At 48.0% G+C, this 20,081-nt stretch overlaps 1 protein-coding gene across 1 annotated transcript in view; it reads right to left on the bottom strand.

Annotated features, from left to right (window-relative positions):
- The window catches only part of LOC137341816 (uncharacterized), a 128,609-nt gene that overhangs the window by 61,670 nt on the left and 46,858 nt on the right, over positions 1-20,081 (bottom strand). Inside the window, exons 6-8 of the mRNA XM_068005320.1 lie at positions 16,444-16,629; positions 14,066-14,191; positions 370-471 (exon numbers count right to left, since the gene is read on the bottom strand). Coding sequence (XP_067861421.1) covers positions 370-471; positions 14,066-14,191; positions 16,444-16,629 — 414 coding nt within the window. The remainder of the gene's footprint in view (positions 1-369; positions 472-14,065; positions 14,192-16,443; positions 16,630-20,081) is intronic.

The following is a 20,081-nucleotide window of genomic DNA, read 5'->3' as shown; positions in this document are numbered from 1 at the left end:
CTAGTCTCTTGTGTCTTTTAATGGTTTAGATAATGTTTTTACTTGAAAGCCTCGCCTCTCCCAAAATCCTGGGTGTGGACTTCTTTATTCCATCATTGTCTAATTTATCTTTTTTGTCTCCTTTCAATTGCCAGTTTCCTGATATTTGCTACTTAACCCCGTTCTGTACTGATTTAAAAACTCAGGCTTACATTGGCCCTCCTGTTTTGCCACCTGGTTTACCAGCTTGGGAAGACGTGAGTTTGTGTAGCCCCCCACCCCCCCCACGATGTTGTCAGTGTCAGAGTCCGTGCCTTCACTCTTTCATTGTAAAAGTTCCTTTAAAAACAATGACTAATATAAGCGTCACTGAAAGGGTAGACCACTGACCTCTAACCTGGCCTTCAAATCACTTATGTGCTGCTGCTTCTTTTGCTGTTCACAATTCATCTTGTCAGTGAGAGCGATCTTATTTTCTTCCTCAGATAAAATCTGTAAACGAATAAAAATAAAAAATGTTCTTACGAAACCAGAACAAGATGTTTTTAAGTCCTGACTTAAGTACAAGATGATAAAAATCTGTTTGGTCCAATTTCAGTATAAGAGTTTCACGTTAATCATGTTCATATACATACACCATTTTTCACTGACATTATCTGACATTTTCCAATGAAGCCTTAGTGTTGCGTCACAATGTCTTTTCATCTTTTATTTTAGGGCTCCAAACTACAACCTTTCGTCGTGCTGCACATTGGGCTGTTTCCAATAAAATCAATACTTTCATGACACACTGTACAAACGAAACCCTACCCTAGCTCTTTTAAATATATAAATGTGATTCATTCACCAAACAGGATTTCTAAGGTACAGCAACAATTCATCCTTTTGCTCATGTCTCAAACTTACTTTCTGTTGTTTCTCTAATCTGGTACAATATTTATTCTTGTACACATTTTTACTTTAACTCTCTGACTCGTGAATAAATGACAATTGTTCTGATTTCCCTGATCTTTTATTGCTAAAGTTTTTACTTATCAAACTAGCCTAATTTTGCCAGTAAAGTTATTTTTATTATCCTTACCAACTCAAGCTAACACACATTAACAAAATCAAATTTTAAACTATTGTTCAATGATTGATTGAGCTCTGCGCTGCTGTGATAATATCTATTATCCTTCAGGTGGCATGACTCCTGATTGAGGCGTTCAGTTTATAAATTGCGATCTGGGTATTAATTCGGTTAATAGTGTTCTAGCCGACTTTACAATAAATGTGTGAATTAGTTCGTACTTTTCTACATGAGTGATGCCTCAATTAGTTAGATACTTTCGATTGAACCTGCAGTTTCTATGAATAAATGTCTATCAGCCTCAAACTCCTATCCATTTTAAGAAATAGGCAGTGTCAGGTGCTAATCACCAAATAGATTTCAATTTACCAGTCATGAATTTAGAATGAACTTTGAGGATCGATTTTAACCTTCTGAGCTCAAACTGGCACTGAAATTCCTCAGTATCCCAGGATCGCACCTGACAGTGCCCCCAGGACCAACACCTGACAGTGCCCCCAGGACCAACACCTGACAGTGCCCCCCAGGACCAAAACCTGACAGTGCCCCCCAGGATCAAAACCTGACAGTGCCCCCCAGGATCAAAACCTGACAGTGCCACCCAGGATCAAAACCGGACAGTGCCCCCCAGGATCAAAACGTGACAGTGCCACCCAGGATCAAAACCTGACAGTGCCCCCCAGGATCAAAACCTAACAGTGCCCCCCAGGATCAAAACCTGACAGTGCCCCCCAGGATCAAAACCTGACAGTGTCCCCCAGGACTAACACCTGACAGTGCCCCCAGGACTAACACCTGACAGTGCCCCCCAGGACTAACACCTGACAGTGCCCCCAGGACTAACACCTGACAGTGCCCCCCAGGGCTAACACCTGACAGTGCCCCCCAGGACCAACACCTGACAGTGCCCTCCAGGACTAACACCTGACAATGCCCCCCAGGACTAACACCTGACAGTGCCCCCCAGGACTAACACCTGACAGTGCCCCCCAGGACTAACACCTGACAATGCCCCCCAGGACTAACACCTGACAGTGCCCCCCAGGACTAACACCTGACAGTGCCCCCAGGACTAACACCTGACAGTGCCCCCCAGGACCAAAACCTGACAGTGCCCCCCAGGACCAAAACCTGACAGTGCCCCCCAGGACTAACACCTGACAATGCCCCCCAGGACTAACACCTGACAATGCCCCCCAGGACTAACACCTGACAGTGCCCCCAGGACCAAAACCTGACAGTGCCCCCCAGGACTAACACCTGACAATGCCCCCCAGGACTAACACCTGACAATGCCCCCCAGGACTAACACCTGACAGTGCCCCCAGGACCAAAACCTAACAGTGCCCCCCAGGATCAAAACCTGACAGTGCCCCCCAGGATCAAAACCTGACAGTGTCCCCCAGGACTAACACCTGACAGTGCCCCCAGGACTAACACCTGACAGTGCCCCCCAGGACTAACACCTGACAGTGCCCCCAGGACTAACACCTGACAGTGCCCCCCAGGGCTAACACCTGACAGTGCCCCCCAGGACTAACACCTGACAGTGCCCTCCAGGACTAACACCTGACAATGCCCCCCAGGACTAACACCTGACAGTGCCCCCCAGGACTAACACCTGACAGTGCCCCCCAGGACTAACACCTGACAATGCCCCCCAGGACTATCACCTGACAGTGCCCCCCAGGACTAACACCTGACAGTGCCCCCAGGACTAACACCTGACAGTGCCCCCCAGGACCAAAACCTGACAGTGCCCCCCAGGACCAAAACCTGACAGTGCCCCCCAGGACTAACACCTGACAATGCCCCCCAGGACTAACACCTGACAATGCCCCCCAGGACTAACACCTGACAGTGCCCCCCAGGACTAACACCTGACTTTGCCCCCCAGGACTAACACCTGACAGTGCCCCCCAGGACCAAAACCTGACAGTGCCCCCCAGGACCAAAACCTGACAGTGCCCCCCAGGACCAACGTCTGACAGTGCCCCCCAGGACCAAAACCTGACAGTGCCCCCCAGGACCAAAACCTGACAGTGCCCCCAGGACCAAAACCTGACAGTGCCCCCCCAGGACCATCACCTGACAGTAGCCCCCAGGACCAAAACCTGGCAATGCCCCCCAGGACCAACACCTGACAGTGCCCCCCATGACCAACAACTGATAGTGTCGCCCCCAGGAACAAAACCTGACAGTGCCCCCCAGGACCAACGTCTGACAGTGCCCCCCAGGACTAACACCTAACAGTGCCCCCCAGGACCAAAACCTGACAATGCCCCCCAGGAACAACACCTGACAGTGCCCTCCAGGACCAACACCTGAAAGTGCCCCCCAGGACCAAAACCTGACAGTGCCCCCCAGGACCAACACCTGACAGTGCCCCCCAGGACCAAAACCTGACAGTGCCCCCCAGGACCAAAACCTGACAGTGCCCCCCAGGACCAACGTCTGACAGTGCCCCCCAGGACCAACACCTGACAGTGCCCCCCAGGACCAAAACCTGACAGTGCCCCCCAGGACCAAAACCTGACAGTGCCCTCCCACCCCCACCCCAGGACTAACACCTGACAGTGCCCCCAGGACCAGCACCTGACAGTACACTCATTACTACACTGGAGTATCAGCCTAGATTTTGCGCTCAAGCCTCTGGAGTGAGACTTGAACCCACCACCTCCTAACTCAGCAGTGAGACTGTTCCTTACTCGAGGCCCCACCTGCCTGTTCAGCTGGATGTTGAAGATTCCACGACACTATTTGCAGGAGAGCAGCGGAGTTGTCCCCGGCGTCCTGGCCAACATTCATCCATCAATCAACACCACCAAAAACAGATTATCGCTTGCTGTTTGTGGGACCTTGCTGTGCAAAATCTGCAGTCAAGTCTGCCTACATAACAGCAGCGACTATAAAAAGTAAATTAATTGGCTGTTAGGTGTTTTGGGGCATCCTGAGTATATATGAGTTTAAATGCAAGTTCCTCCTTCGTCAATGTAGATCTAACTACATAATTTATAAACATAGATAAATTTGAAAAAGAAAACAAAAATACTATTCCTGTATGAGTGATTTTAAATGTTCTTCACTCGCTCATTTCCTCCCAATGGATCCAACGCCTACTGTGGTATTGCTGATTAATCTGGCTCATTAACATTGAGTGCTGATGTCTGGCTCAGCACATGTTTAGAAAACAGTGGCAATAACCTTTTGTACAGCAACACTACGAGCTGTGGAATAAAGCACCGCTTGGACTAATTTGCCGCGTGCAAAGTAAATCGTTTATAATAACTTACTGCAATCGGGAGACTTCTACTGAAAGTTGAAAGCACTAATTAGAACGGACAGAAGAGCTGAACAGTGTCAGAATATGGATAGCGTAACTAATTAATCTTTGACTATGTGTTCGGAGGCTCCCTGAATGTCTGTCACGTTGTAAGCAGCTGCAGATATGCACCGTTGCACCCAGAATGGATAAGTTACCGCAAAGTTGAAGGCCCTGTGCAATTTCTTTCCTTGGCCCCAATTTTAACTGGGGTGGGGGACAGGGACGGGGGAGGGGGAGCAGTTTTCAGTGGGTGCGGTTTGATGTAAAAGAGGCCCAGGGTGAATTTTTTTTTAACTCACCCGCCTCATTTAAATGCCGCTGGCCAACTTCCCAACCCGTTCCCTTCTGCGGACCAACGAATGCTGGAGGCCTTGGGCCTAACAGGTGGCCCTAACCTCGAGGGGTCAAATGACGGTGTTTACGGTGGAGGCCGCGTGTCCCTCATTTAAATTTAATTTGCATTCGCCCACCCGCATATGGACGGGTGCAGGGTGTGCCCACTGAGAAATGGTGGGGGGGGTGGAGGAGGAGGAGGAGGAGGAGCAGGAGTGATCCTCCGGGCCCCATTGGAAATGCTTAGGCCTCCCCTACCGTGTCTCGCCCCACCCCCCGATTACGGGACACACGTGGGATGGATCCGGCAACCGATCCCGCCACTTACCAGCTGTAGGCGGGGTGGGGGTGTGGGGGTCTCTGGGCAGCGCAATTTTCTGCCTTGGAGGGGGTGCAGTGCAGATTCACCCGAATGATGCCGGGGCTCAAAGGGTTAAATTGTGAGGAAAGGTTGCACAGACCAGGCTTGTACTCCCTTGAGTATAGAAGATTAAGTGGTGATATAATTAAGGGTGTTTAAGATGATTAAAGGATTTGATAGGGTAGATAGAGAGAAACTATTTCCTCTGGTGGGTTAATCCAGAACAAGGGGGCATAACCTTAAAATTAGAGCCGGGCCGTTCAGGGTTGATGTCAGGAAGCATTTCTTCACACAAAGGGGAGTGGAAATCTGGAACTCTCTCCCCCAAAAAGCTGTTGAGGCTGGGGGGGTCAACAGAAAACTTCAAAACTGAGATTGATGGAGTTTTGTTAGGTAAGGTTATTAAGGGATATGGAACCAAGGCAGGTAAATGGAGTTAAGATACAGATCAGCCACGATCTAATTGAATGGCTCGAGGGGCTGAATGGCCTTCTCCTGTTCCTATGTTCCCGCTCGGAACGGGTGAGAAGTCAGCCGGCGGGATTTACATGAGGCCCAGGAATTAAAATACCCCGGGCCTCATTTCTGGAGCAGCGGGTCAGTTTCTCACTCACACCACTACCCGCCCGCCCAAAACCAGCCCGGAGTTAAAATCGGGGCCACACTCAGTCACGTGCACACGCACACTAACTCACACTGACACCCTCATCTGTTTGTGTACCAGACTCAGCGACTCTACATTTACATTTTTTCAAATCAAAAAATTTTTAAAATCTGAGCAGAGGGAATTAAAAATGCCCAATTCTTGAGCCCTGTCACTGGGATCCTTTTGGTGGATTTACTGCAAATTTATACTTTCGAGACTTTGCTTCTGGCCTCATTAAGAACCAATTACACAATTATTGAGACCATTCTGAACCAGGTCTGATTACTGCCAGATTTTTATGAAAGGCCACAGACGCTTCACATAAAGAAACCAGGAGTAACCATTCTTGACCTCGTGGATATTCTCTGCCCCAACTGACAGACAAAGCCTCAGGCCTTTTACAATCCAGTGTGCACCACTATTTTTAACTGTTTTGACTCAGGTTATTTGCTTGTCATCTCTGCTATGTTACTCTGCCCCTTCGAGTAACAGTGCCCAGCAAATTAGGTGCACCACATTGCTTCATTTTCTGATCATTCGTGCAGCAAACACTCCTACAATAAGTAAACAAAGGCCCTTCACTGCACCAGGCCTTGATAAAAAGCAGGACAGTGTAACTAAACCAGTGTTGTCCAGTACGTTATCCACAAGCCACATGTGTCTAATTAGGAAACCAGATGTGGCTAATTGCATTTTTAATTAGTACATAAATAATGAGTAATAGACACTGTCGTGGGCCTGCGATCTCAATACTCATATTCGCACGGCATATGCATGTGAACTTTAACCTTTTTGTGCATTTGTTGGTAAAATGGTAAGAGGAAAAGCAGAGTGTGCGAATGGTTTTTTTTGATCATTGTGAGTAGTCAGACCTACATTGGCTCCTGGACCGATTTTAATATTCTCATCCTTGTGCTCAAATCCCTCTATGGCCTCGCCCCTCCCTATCTCTGTAACCTCCAGCCCTACAACCCTCCGAGAATCATAGAATGGTTGCAGCACAGAAGGAGGTCATTCGGCCAATCAAGCCTATGCCGGCTCTTTGTAAGAGCAGTCCAGTTAGTCCCACTCCCCCGCTCTTTCCTCGTGTCACTGCTAACTTTCTCCCTTCAAGTATTTATCCAATTCTTTTTTGAAAGCCACGATTGAATCTCCTTCCATCACCCTTTGAGGCAGTGCAATCCAGATCATAACTACCTGCTGCGCAAAAAAGTCTTTCCTCATGTCGCCTTTGGTTCTTTTGCCAATCACCTTAACTCTACATTCCTCTAATTCTAGCCTCCTGCGCATCCCCCACTCCCTTCGCCCCTCCATTGGCGGCCGTGCCTTCAATTGTCTAGGCCCTAAGCTCTGGAATTCCCTCCTTAAACCTCTCCAGCTCACCCTCCTCCTTTAAGACGCTCATTAAAACCTACCTCTTTGACTAAGCTTTTGGTCACCTGTCCTAATATCTCCTTACGTGGCTCGGTGTCAAATTTTGTCTGATTTACGCTCCTGTGGAGTGTCTTGGGACGTTTTACTACGTTAAAGGCGCTATATAAATGCAAGTTGTTGTTATTTACTTTTTCCCAACAGTTCCTAAAAGTGTTTCAGTCCTGAATCTGTAAAACGTGGCTTCAAATGGCTGGCCTTATAATGCCAACTGTGACAATTTGCCACCAGATGAAACAACGGTAGGTTTCTTGAGAAAGACTAAGGGGCTGGGTTTTTTTCACATGTTAATCTAAAATTTCTGCTACTGCCAAGTCAGAATGTCAAAAAATTTCCAATAAAAACAGAAAATGCTGGAAATACTCAGCCGGTCAGGAAGCAGCTGTGGAGAGAGAAACAGAGTTAATGGGCCCGAATTTAGCAGGCCTGCGGGTTCCCAGCGGGTGGTCCTCCGGGAGCGTGGTCAACACGCTCGGCGAAATTAGTGGGTTTCTCACGCGATTGTAGCAGGCAACCCACCAATAGGAATCAATTACCTGCTCCTCCGGGGTCCACGGCGCTGGTCTGCGCGTCGGTCGGGCTGTGCATGCGCAGTACGATCTGTCAGCTGGAGGCTCTCTAGTTAAAGGGGCAGTCCTCCACTGACAGATGCTGCAACCAATGGGACAAATTGCAGCATGGAGCAGCCCAGGGGGAAGGCTGCTCCCAGTTTAATGATGCCTCACCCCAGCTATCATCAGATGGGGTGAGGAGGAGGGGGAGGACACAGATCTTCCCCCCGGCGGGCGGGAGGAAGCGGCCTGCCTCTGCCACCAAGAAGGCCTGGCTCGAGGTGGCAGAGGGGGTCACCTGCGCCACCAACATATCGCCCACCTGCATGCAGTGCAGGAAGCGCTCCAATGACCGCAGTAGTTCAGCCGCAGTGAGAACACGAAGTCTTTCCCCTACACTCCGTCTGCCACAACACTGCCCCCACCCCACATCTCCTTCGGCACCGCCAACACTATTCTGTCACATCACCCTTCATACCCACTCACACCCCATCCTCATCTTACCTCCACCTACTCACCTCGCCAGTACTCACCCTGCCACTAACACGCAACCCACTCCTCATACAATCTCATTGCTCCATCCCATACTCACCCTCTCGTGCATCTCCCTCACGGCCAGCCTCACTCAACCTGCCACCACCTGTGCTGCAGCCACAGGGCATGCATCACATATGTGCAGTAGGCAGCGTAAGGCAAACGTCTCGTCAGCATGAAGGGGGTGCACAAGGGTGTCTGAGGGTTTGTCATGGGTGTTACCCATATTGAATTTCAGAGCAACAAACAGCACACATTATATTGACACCACCACTGCCATGTCTCCGCGAATCCTGTCCGTTGTGTCCAATAATGCCCGCTCCTGGGTATCACTATGAGGACCCACCACTGATGCCACCCATCGTGTTACTGCAGAGTAGGTGCAGGTGTATTTGCAGGGCTCGTCCGCGCAGACGACTGAGAGACATCGGCGGTGTAGCCGGCTGCACCCTGGAAGGATGCGGAGGAGAAGGTGTGGAGGGCAGTGGTGACTTTGCCAGCGACAGGTAAGCAGTTCGTGCTGGGGCCAGCCAGGAGCAGCTCGGCATGAAAGAGGCTGCAGATCTCCACGACTACATGTCGAGCGAATCTGCGCCTCCCTGTGCACTGCTGCTCGGAGAGGTCCGGGGAGCTGCGCCTCGGTCTGTGGACCCTGTGGCGAGGGTAGTGCCCTCTGCGACGCGTCTCTCTCTGCGGTAGCCCTCCCTCCTGCTGTGCAGGTGGGCGTGCAACAACACCGTGTTGGGGGGATCCACGTCTCTGCGGCGGACGGCGTGGACTGCGAGGCTGCTGGTGCTGGTCATGCTCTTCGTCCTCCGAGGGTCACCACACACCACCCAACTGGCAGGTGTTGGTCTGAGGGGTTGTGCAGGGTAGGTGTGTGGTTCCTCGGACTGGGGCTGCGGTTTCGTGTCGGTCTGTCCTCTGGCTTGGCGGGGGGTGGTGGAGGGCAGGGGTTGCCCTATGTGACGCGGTGGCCTCCTGCGTGGGTGACGGCTCTCCCCCGTGGAGCGCACCTTGGCACCTGCCACAGGCTGCTGGCTGCAACACGCCTGGTTGGAGGGAGACTGTTTCCCCCAGTGTGGGAAACTCACTGCCTTGAAGCGAAAATCCCACACTTCCTCTTTTGACAGCTGCTTCAGCTCATTAACTGACCACAATGAGCAAGGTAAGTACTCTCAAGTGGAACCCCGCTGGCTTTAATTGCCTGCGGGATTCCCACCAGCGGGGCTTGCGCGCGCAGCCCCGCACGTCAGCGCGGTACCCGGAAGTGGCCGGGATTTCGTCGCGATCAGGTCACGTGACCGGAGATCGGGATTTTCGGGGCCACCCCGCTGGGAACCCGCTGGAAACACGATCCTAAAATCGAGCCTAATGTTTCAGGTCGATGACCTTTCGTCAGAACTGGAAGAAGCTAAAGATTTTTTAAGCAAGTACAGAGCCAGGCAAAGGGTGGGAGGGGGGGGGGGGGAGGGAAGAAGGGGAGGGGAGGAAAGAACGAAAGGAAGGTCTATGATAGGGTGGAGGGCAGGAATGATTAATGGAAGATGGTGCAAGGCAAGGAGGGTGGTAATGGGACAAGTAAAGAAACAAAAGATGGGTCTGGAGGAGCTGTAAATGGCAATAGAACCATTATCAGCATCTACTGTCTGAAAAAATGGGAGCAATGGTTATGGTCTGAAATTGTTGAAATCAAGTCCATTGGGTCCAGAAGGTTGTAAAGTGCCTAATGGAAAAATGAGATGCTGTTCTTTGAGCTTCTGTTGAGCTTCATTGGAACAGTGTTGTTAAAAATTTCTGTCAAACTTTATTTTGGCTTTCTAATTTCCGTTAGGACTGTATGACACTTTCGCTATTACTACCGGTGCAAACAAGGACTGTAGCGGTTCAAGGAGAAGGCCCAGGACCAGCTTCTAGGGTTGGGCAATGAATGCAGGTCTTGACAGCACGTCATCCACATCTCCAGAACAAATTTTTTTAAAGTTACGCCTTCCAAATGTAAGCAGTTTCGGTTTCGTGCTGAGTGTAAATTGGGAGTCTCAAACTGCTTCATTCCATTGTCCAAGATTCTGCTGCCTGTATCTTAACTCGCACCAAGTCTCGTTCACCCATCCCCCCTGTGCTCGCTGACCGACATTGGTTCCCACTCCATCATCGTCTGCAAGTAGTTGTTGTCAGGTCATGCATTGTTTCCGGATTCAGGCCACATTTACACTGTAACCACAGCAGTGCAGTCCTGCCACATCCAGTCGTGAATAGTGGTGGACAATTAAACAACCAACAGGAGGAGGAGGCTATGTAAATATCCCCATCCTCAATGATGGCGGAGTCCAGCACGTAAGTGCAAAAGACAAGGCAGAAGTGTTTGCAACCATCTTCAGCCTGAAGTGACGAGCGGATGATCCATCTTAGCCTCCTCCCGATATCCCCACCATCACGGAAGCCAGTCTTCAGCCAATTTGATTCACTCCACGTGATATCAAGAAACGGCTGAGTGCACTGGATACAGCAAAGGCTATGGGCCCCGACAACATCCCGGCTGTAGTGCTGAAGACTTGTGCTCCAGAACTAGCCGCCCCTCTAGCCAAGCTGTTCCAGTACAGCTACAACACTGGCATCTACCCGACAAAGTGGAAAATTGCCCAGGTATGTCCTGTCCTCAAAAAGCAGGACAAATCCAATCCGGCCAATTACCGCCCCATCAGTCTACTCTCAATCATCAGCAAAGTGATGGAAGGTGTCGTCGACAATGCTATCAAGCGGCACTTACTCACCAATAACCTGCTCACCGATGCTCAGTTTGGGTTCCGCCAGGACCACTCGGCTCCAGACCTCATTACAGCCTTGGTCCAAACATGGACAAAAGAGCTGAATTCCAGAGGTGAGGTGAGAGTGACTGCCTTTGACATCAAGGCAGCATTTGCCCGAGTGTGGCCTCAAGGAGCCCTAGTAAAATTGAAATCAATGGGAATCAGGGGGAAAACTCTCCAGTGGCTGGAGCCATACCTAGCGCAAAGGAAGATGGTAGTGGTTGTTGGAGGCCAATCATCTCAGCCCAGGACATTGCTGCAGGAGTTCCTCAAGGCAGTGTCCTAGGCCCAACCATCTTCAGCTGCTTCATCAATGACCTTCCCTCCATCATAAGGTCAGAAATGGGGATGTTCGCTGATGATTGCACAGTGGTTCAGTTCCACTCGCAACCCCTCAGATAATGAAGCAGTCCGTGCCCGCATGCAGCAAGACCTGGACAACATCCAGGCTTGGGCTGATAAGTGGCAAGTAACATTCGCGCCAGACAAGTGCCAGGCAATGACCATCTCCAACAAGAGAGGGTCTAACCACCTACCCTTGACATTCAACAGCATTACCATCGCCGAATCCCCCACCATCAACATCCTGGGGGTCACCATTGACCAGAAACTTAACTGGACCAGCCATATAAATACTGTGGCTATAACAGTAGGTCAGAGGCTGGGTATTCTGCTGTGAGTGACTCACCTCCTGACTCCCCAAAGCCTTTCCACCATCTACAAGGCACAAGTCAGGAGTGTGATGGAATACTCTCCACTTGCCTGGATGAGTGCAGCTCCAACAACACTCAAGAAGCTCGACACCATCCAGGACAAAGCATCCCGCTTGATTGGCACCCCATCCACCACCCTAAACATTCACTCCCTTCACCACCGGCGCACTGTGGCTGCAGTGTGTACCATCCACAGGATGCACTGCAGCAACTCGCCAAGGCTTCTTCAACAGCACCTCCCAAACCCGTGACCTCTACCACCTAGAAGGACAAGAGCAGCAGGCACATGGGAACAACACCACCTGCACGTTCCCCTCCAAGTCACACACCATCCCAACTTGGAAGTTTATCGCCGTTCCTTCATCATCGCTGGGTCAAAATCCTGGAACTCCCTTCCTAACAGCACTGTGGGAGAACCTTCACCACACGGACTGCAGCGGTTCAAGAAGGCGGCTCACCACCACCTTCTAAAGGCAATTAGGGATGGGCAATGAATGCTGGTCTCGCCAGCAACGCCCACATCCCGTGAATGAATAAAAAAAAGTGCAAAGCAGAACAACACTGCACTGACACCACAGTTATAGTGTAAACGCAGTCTGAATCATCAAAGCCCAGGGCTGGATCGGAACAGGTCTCTACAGGCCTTTCAGACCTACCTAGAATGGTCCCTGCAAAAATAAACCATAGCTTATTTAAACATTACAACACATTTAAATGAAGCTCTGCGGGCTGCTTGGAATGGGATTACACTGCTCCTTCTGTTTATCCAGAGTGGCCCTTTTTTTGTAAATTCTCCGTCTGTTAAAAGGTCAGAAGCTTTTTGTTCTTTTTTTATTTTTACAGCACATTTTTAGTCTGGTTTTAGCTAATCACTTTTGTTGCCATTTTTAATGAAGAATATATAACACTCCGATATTAAGGCCCGAACTGACTCCAGAGTGAAGCAAAGTGAAGCAGAGTTAGCCCCCCCACCCTCCTCACTCTGCTTCTCTCATGATGTGGAGGTGCCGGTGATGGACTGGGGTGGACAAATGTAAGGAATCTTACAACACCAGGTTATAGTCCAACAGTTTTATTTTAAAATCACAAGCTTTCGGAGATTATCTCCTTCGTCAGGTGAGTGAGTGAAAGGTTCTCAAATCGCATATCTTATATTAGGCTGGGACACCATCACACCAATCAAAGGTGTCGTTGGTGTTCAGACAGGTTAGCCACGGAAAACAGTAGGTCCCAATCTGCTGAATACACATTGTGTCAAATTACACAGACAGAGAGAAAGATCTCTTTCTCGGATCTCTTTCTCTCTGTCTGTGTAATTTGACCCATTGTGTATTCAGCATACTGGGACCTACTGTTTTCCGTGGCTAACCTGTCTGAACACCAACGACACCTTTGATTGGTGTGATGGTGTCCCAGCCTAATATAAGATATGCGATTTGAGAACCTTTCCCTCACTCACCTGACGAAGGAGATAATCTCCGAAAGCTTGTGATTTTAAAATAAAACTGTTGGACTATAACCTGGTGTTGTAAGATTCCTTACATTTGCTTCTCTCATGTCAGCTCGTTCCCCGACTCCAGATTCAGACTCCAGTTTACGTGAGAACTAAATGTTGACATGATCCGAAACCACTTCACGTCGAGGCCACTCTTGCAGTGTAAACGCTACCCCAGAACGATGACTTGACTGGGATAGGCCACTCTGTGGAGCCCTTGACGACAGGCCCCATCGCCTGTGCAAAATGCTCTCGAGCCATTGCCGGCTCTCGCAGCAGCAGAAATTGCATTTCACTCTGCATCAACTTTCGACCCATGTCATCGTTCTATCTGTTCTGCACAATGTAGAAACAGTGCAAAGAAGGGAGACTGGTTTGGCTTGTATTCTCTCGAGTACAGGAGATTGAAGAGTGATCTGATCGAGGTATTTAAAATGCTAAAAGGATTTGATAGGGTAGAAAAGGAGAAAGTATTTCCTGTGGAAAATCAGAGCTGGGTCATTCAGGAGCGAAATCAGGAAGCATTTTTTCACACAAAGGGTAGTGGGAATCTGGAACTTTCTCCTCCAAAAGGCTGTGGATGCTGGGGGATAATTGGAGTTTTCAAGACTGAGATCGATAGATTTTTGTTGGGTAGGGGTATCGAGGGATATGGAGCAAAGTGGGGAAAATGGGGCTAAGACATAGATCAGCCATGATCTAACTGAATGGCGGAACAGGTCCGAGGGGCTGAATGGCCTTCTCCTGTTCCTAATGTTCCTATGTTACTATGAGACTAGAGTGGTGTACCCTGTTAATTGTCTTGTACTCTCACTAACCTTGGCTTGCAGTATTTTAATCTCAGTTGACAGATTATTAATATGCTGACGAAAGCACTGGTTTTCCTCCCGAATTTGCTCCAACTGGATTCTGTCCTTATTCAGGCACATGTTTAGTTCCATCAGCTAGGATAAAAATTAAAACACAGATGAGAAAGGCAACGTAACATAAAGCCAAGCCAATCTCATTACCACTGAAGTAATAATCTTTACCAAGGTTGCAACAGATGCAGGTATGGAGCAGTTTATAAAATGTTTTGTGACAGCCTTGGCTCAGTTGGTCGCACTCTCGCCTCTGAGGCAGAAGGTCATGGGTTCAAACCTTGCTCCATAGAGACATAATCCAGGCCGACACTCCAGTGTCAGTACTGAGGGAGTGCTGCACTGTCAGAGGTGCTATCTGTCGGAAGGGTATTAAGGGATATGGGCCAAAGGCAGGTATATGGAGCTTGATCACAGATCAGCCATGATCTTATCAAATGGCGGAGCAGGCACGAGGGGCTGAATGGCCTACTCCTGTTCCTATGTTCCTAAAACAAGGCCCAGTCTGCCTATGTAAATGTAAGGGATCTCGTGGCACTATTCAAAGAAGAGCAGGGGATTTCTCCTGGTGTCCTGGTCATCATTCCTCTCATAACTAACTCATAAAAAACAGATTAACTGGCCAGGCGTTTGTGGGATCTTGCTGTGTGCAAACTGCCTGTCACATTTGCCTACCCAACAGTGAATCCGCTTTCCCAAAGCACAGGCTAGAGATTGCTGTATTGTTTTATTTTGTAATGTAAGACACACATTTACTGACAATATCCTCATGAAATAAGTTCTGCTTTCAATGCGTAGCTGTAAATGTGCAGGGGAAATTTGGTCACATTCAAATTTTGCAAATTATCGACATGAGTAACCCAGAAATAAATCCCGCTGCCATTTGAAAGCGTTGCTTCTGGAGGAACCAGCTTTCCAAAGTGAATAGTGGGTGCTCACTAAATTCAAATTAATCTGATTGCAGCCAGGATTAAACTTGGAAATTTGTTACTGACAATTGCACTGAGAGGAGTTAATTTTAACTTTTGGCAGATAGTGTAAATCGGACGATATCGGATCGGCTGCCCGTTACACACCTCTCCCGATTTTCCCAATTTGAAGTCAATGGAAAGGAAAATCAGGAAAGTTGTATAACGGGCGGCCGATCTGATATCGATTTGAAAATACTGAAATGTTAGTGAAGCATGTGGTTCCTTAGCCAGTGGAAATAATGTAGATTCATTTTTGATTAAGCACAATGAAAGCAGTGTTAACTTTGAAAAATCAACTCACAATTGTATGACTGCACCCTACATAAACTTGTTTAACCAATTTAACACCATCCATTTGTACAGGGAAAAAAAAAAATTTTGGTTTCACACTAGATTCAAAATGTCGCCTTGGGGCATGAGTTAATTCACATCATTGACATGGAGCAGTTTGATTTGAGTCAGATGTTCATTAATAGATCTCAGATAAACAAATTCGAAATCTATTGAATCAGGCTGTCTAGACTGTCCACATTGACCAGGACAGCAATTCAATAGGTTTTCAGTGATTGCTTTTATGCTAATTCTTGGGTTAGAATCATAGAATCAAAGAAAGGTTACAGCACGGAAGGAGGCCATTCAGCCCATCGAGTCCATGCCGGCTCTATGCAAGAACAATCCAGCTAGTCCCACTCACCCATGAGTTCAACCCACATCTGATGTATCTAAAAAATCAAACTAAAGACATACGATTTTGTCTGCTTAACGGAAGAGCTAACACGTGGAAAGAAGGCCTCAGCTGGTGTATTGTGTCCAATTCTGGGCACCACACTGTAGGAAGGATGTCAAGGCCTCAGAAAGGGTGCAGAAGAGATTTACTAGAATGGTACCAGGGATGAGGGACTTCAGTTATGTGGAGAGACTGGAGAAGCTGGGATTGTTCTCCTTAGAGCAGAGAAGATTAAGGGGAGATTTAATAGAGGTGTTCAAAATCATCAAGAGTTTTGATAGAGTAAGGAAAAACTGCTTCCACTGGCTGAAGGGTCGGTGACCAGTGGACACAGATTTAAGATAATTGGCAAAAGAGCCAGAAGAGAGATGAGGAGAATTGTTTTTACGCAGCGAGTTGTTATGATCTGGAATGTACTGCCTGAAAGGGTGGTGGAAGCAGATTCAATAATAACTTTCAAAAGGGAATTGGATAAATACTTGAAGGAGAGAAAACTGCAGGGCTATGGGGAAAGAGCAGGGGAGTGGGACTAATTGGATAGCTCTTTCAAAGAGCCAGCACAGGCATGATGGGCTGAATGTCCTCCTTCTGTGCTGTAAGATTCTATGATTCTATGATGATATGAATTACAAGCTTACGTTTTGATTGTAGGTCTGTTCGGCTTGTCGCTGGAACTGCCTCATCTCTGCTTCGTTAGCCTCACGGATTTTTCTGACCATCTCCATGGCGCCACCATCATCAGTGTTTGGCCTTCGCAACTTTTCTTCCAGTTCCTGAATCAATGCCTCTGCTTCGGCAGCCCTCTCTCTCATGCACATCATCTCCTGAAAACACAGCGTAAACAGTTACTGAGCAAAACGCTTTGCGAAATGACTGCCCGATAATAAACTCGAGATTCGTTTTTTTTATATAAACACACTCGGCTCTTTAAAACGACCGGTTTCAATGTGTATTTCACAGGAGGCCAAGGATGAACCGGGGTTTCGATGATAGCACTTCAATATTATTTGGAAGTGCCTGCCTGTATAATTGAAAAGCTGAGGTAAAGGCAATAGAGGTGCTGGCCTCGACTGCTCTTGTGGCACTAGAATTTGGGCAAATTTATTTCTGGAATAGCACGAGTTACCAGCAGATTGATCAAGAGCCAATCGGGGTCACTTTGACTTTAGGCGACAGTGTGAAACGGGCAATATCGATTCAGCCGCCCGTTATACATCTCTCACAATTTTCATTTCCATTGACTTCACTCATTAGTCCAGGCCTCTGCATCACTAGTCCAGTAACATAACCACTACACTACCGTACTCCTTGGTGCTTGCACACATAGCAGCAACAACTTGCATTTATATAGTGCCTTTAACGTGATAAAACGTCCCAAGGCGCTTCGCAGGAGCATTATCAAACAAAATTTGACACCGAGCCACATAAGAGGTATTAGGACAGGTGACCAAAAACCTGGTCAAAGAGTTTTAAGGAGTGTCTTAAAGGAGGAAAGAGAGGCGGAGAGGTTTAGCGGGGGGGGAATTTCAGAGCTTAGGGCCCAGGCAGCTGAAGGCACAGCCGCCAATGGTGGAATGATTAAAATGGGGGATGTGTAAGAGGCAAGAATTGAAGAATTGCAGAGATCTCGGAGGACTGGAGAAGGTTACAGAGATAGGGAGGAGCGAGGTCATAGAGGGATTTGAAAACAAAGACAAGAATTTTAAAATCGAGGTGTTCCCGGACTGGGAGCCAATGTAGGTCAGCGAGCATTGGGGTGAAGGGTGAACAGGACTAGGTGCGAGTTAGGATATGGGCAGCAGAATTTTGGATGAGCTCAAGTTTATGGAGGGTGGAAAATGGGAGGCCGGCCAGGAGCGCATTGGAATAGTCAAGACTAGAGGTAACAAAGGCATGGATGAGGGTTTCAGCAGCAGATGAGCTGAGGCAGGGGCGGAGACGGGCGATGTTACGGAGGTGGAAGTAGGCGGTCTTGGTGATGGAGAGGTTATGTGGTCGGAAGCTCATCTCAGGGTCAAATAGGATGTCAAGGTTGCAAAGGGTCTGGTTCAGCCTCAGAGAGTAGCAAAACAACTTGGTCCAAAGGATATCAGATACTTGTGGGATATTATCTGTGTTCTAGCTGTGTTTGACATTAAGAATACTAAGGAATTGCCGAGACACTCTCTTGCCACTTTCCCGTTGAAAGCAGCTCAGTGTGCCAGTAATCTTTCTTTCCCTCCCTCCCTGATCCTATTGCTTGCCGCAGGAGGAAGGACAGTGAGCAGGAAGCACAACTCGCTCCATTCACGTGACGGAGAAAGTGAACCGGGTGGAATAAAACCCAATCAGTGCCATCCTGTCGAATGCTGGGGAATGGAACACTTTCCATTTCAGGCAGCCACTGTCAGAATCAAGCTGTCAGTACTGCTTCCTCTCTAAACATTTCTGGCTTCAGATGACATTGATAAATTGCCTGACATTCTCCCTCATGGTTTCTGACGTTAACTTAATAATAGGCAATTGGACAACAGGGGCGTATCTAACTACCCTGTAATTAAATGTCAGCTGTGGCTCAGTTGGCAGCTCTCTCACCTCTGAGTTAGAAGGTCGTAAATTCAAGCCCCACTCCAGAGACTTAAGCACATAATCTAGGCTGACACTTGAGTACAGGACTGGGGGAGTGCTGCACTGTCACAGGTGCTGTCTTTCAGATGAGACGTTAAACTGAGGCTCCGCCTGCCCTCTTAGGTGGATGTAAAAGACCCCTTGGCACTATTTGAAGAACAGCAGTGGAATTCTCTTTGGTGTCCTGGTCAATATTTATCCCTCAAACCAACATCACTAAAAGAAACAGATTATCTGGTCATTATCTCATTGCTGTTTGTGGGATCTTGCTGTGCGCAAATTGGTTGCCGCGTTGCCTACATTACAACAGTGACTACACTTCAAAAGTACTTCATTGGCTGTGGGATGTCCTGAGGTCATGAAAGGCGCTACATAAATGCAGGTTCTTTCTATTGATGTCAGTGGAGAGTAAAATTAGACAGGGTGTAAAATGGGCATCATTTCTCGAGAGCTGCAGCAACTCTGAATTGCACACGAAGGCTTGAGAGAATTGCGTACCAAGTCCAGACTTCAGTGCTGATGTGCAATAACATTTTATTACAAGACTATACTGCATTCCCAACAGACGCTATTTTTAGCCATCTCATCTGGTGAAAAGTCTAGAAGTATTAACCTGATGGGGCCACGGTATACCAGCGTAATCACATTTTATTGAGAGTCAGCAATTACAAGATTCTTGTGAGCCTTCCCTGGGGTATTTCTTTAAGGCAAATAGACTTGGCCCTCTATTACCACAGCAGCTCATATCTGGATTCATACGATATTAAACTGTTCCCTCAGCACACATTACATTTATGGTACAGGTCTGACTGTATTCTGCATCGATCAAATGTTTAACTTGATTAAATTCACTCTTCCAAACCGCTAAACTTAAATAAGCCAACCTATAAAAAAAACACTTTAACCTGCACTTCCTTGGGAGTTACACATTGAGCTGCCGACACTCACGTCAAGAGAATTTACAGGGTTTATCTCTGCTCCAGATTTCATTAAAATGGTAATGAATGTTAATTGTATATAAATGAATTGCATCAATTGATGAATGATTAGGTTCAGGTGCATGAGCAATTGGGAACTCTTCGGCTCCCACATGTAAGGGAGTAGGCTTGGGGAGAGGGTGTGGGCTTGGGTGAGGGATGTATTGGGTGTAATGTGAATCCCAGCAAATAAAGTTTATAAGCAACTAAAAGTATGCAGTCTTTCATTGTCTGGCTATCCAATTCTAAAAAGGAATTCTGTTTTTCTGTACGCGTTAGAAAGAATTTGGAGCGCACTTCAAAGCCGTAACCATGGGCAATGTTAGGGCTGTGCAGTTGCACAGGGCCCCGAGTCCAGCGAAAGGATAATGGTGGCAGCTGATCCCTGATCATTTTGTCAATTATTTTTATATTACCTATTGCAAACATGCCCTTTTCACGATCGTACATGTGCGGATTTGACACCAGATTAAGTTGGCAGTATTTAATGTCAGTGTTTAGTAAAATGTAGGGGGCCCCAAGCCAAACCTTTGCACAAGGTCCCACGCAAGGCAAACACTGCTCCTGGCTGTAACACAGGTTTCTCATCTCAGCTGATGGTGCCAGCCGTGGCTCTTGCCTCTGAGTCACAGGGTGTGAGTTCAAGCCCCACTCCTGAGACTAGAGCCCATAACCCAGTGCTGCACTGTCAG

This window comes from Heptranchias perlo, chromosome 24, assembly GCF_035084215.1.
Source record: "Heptranchias perlo isolate sHepPer1 chromosome 24, sHepPer1.hap1, whole genome shotgun sequence".
In the NCBI taxonomy this organism is placed as follows: domain Eukaryota; kingdom Metazoa; phylum Chordata; class Chondrichthyes; order Hexanchiformes; family Hexanchidae; genus Heptranchias; species Heptranchias perlo.
The sequence above is the reverse complement of the archived record's forward strand: the minus strand, read 5'-3'. Positions and strand labels throughout refer to the sequence as shown.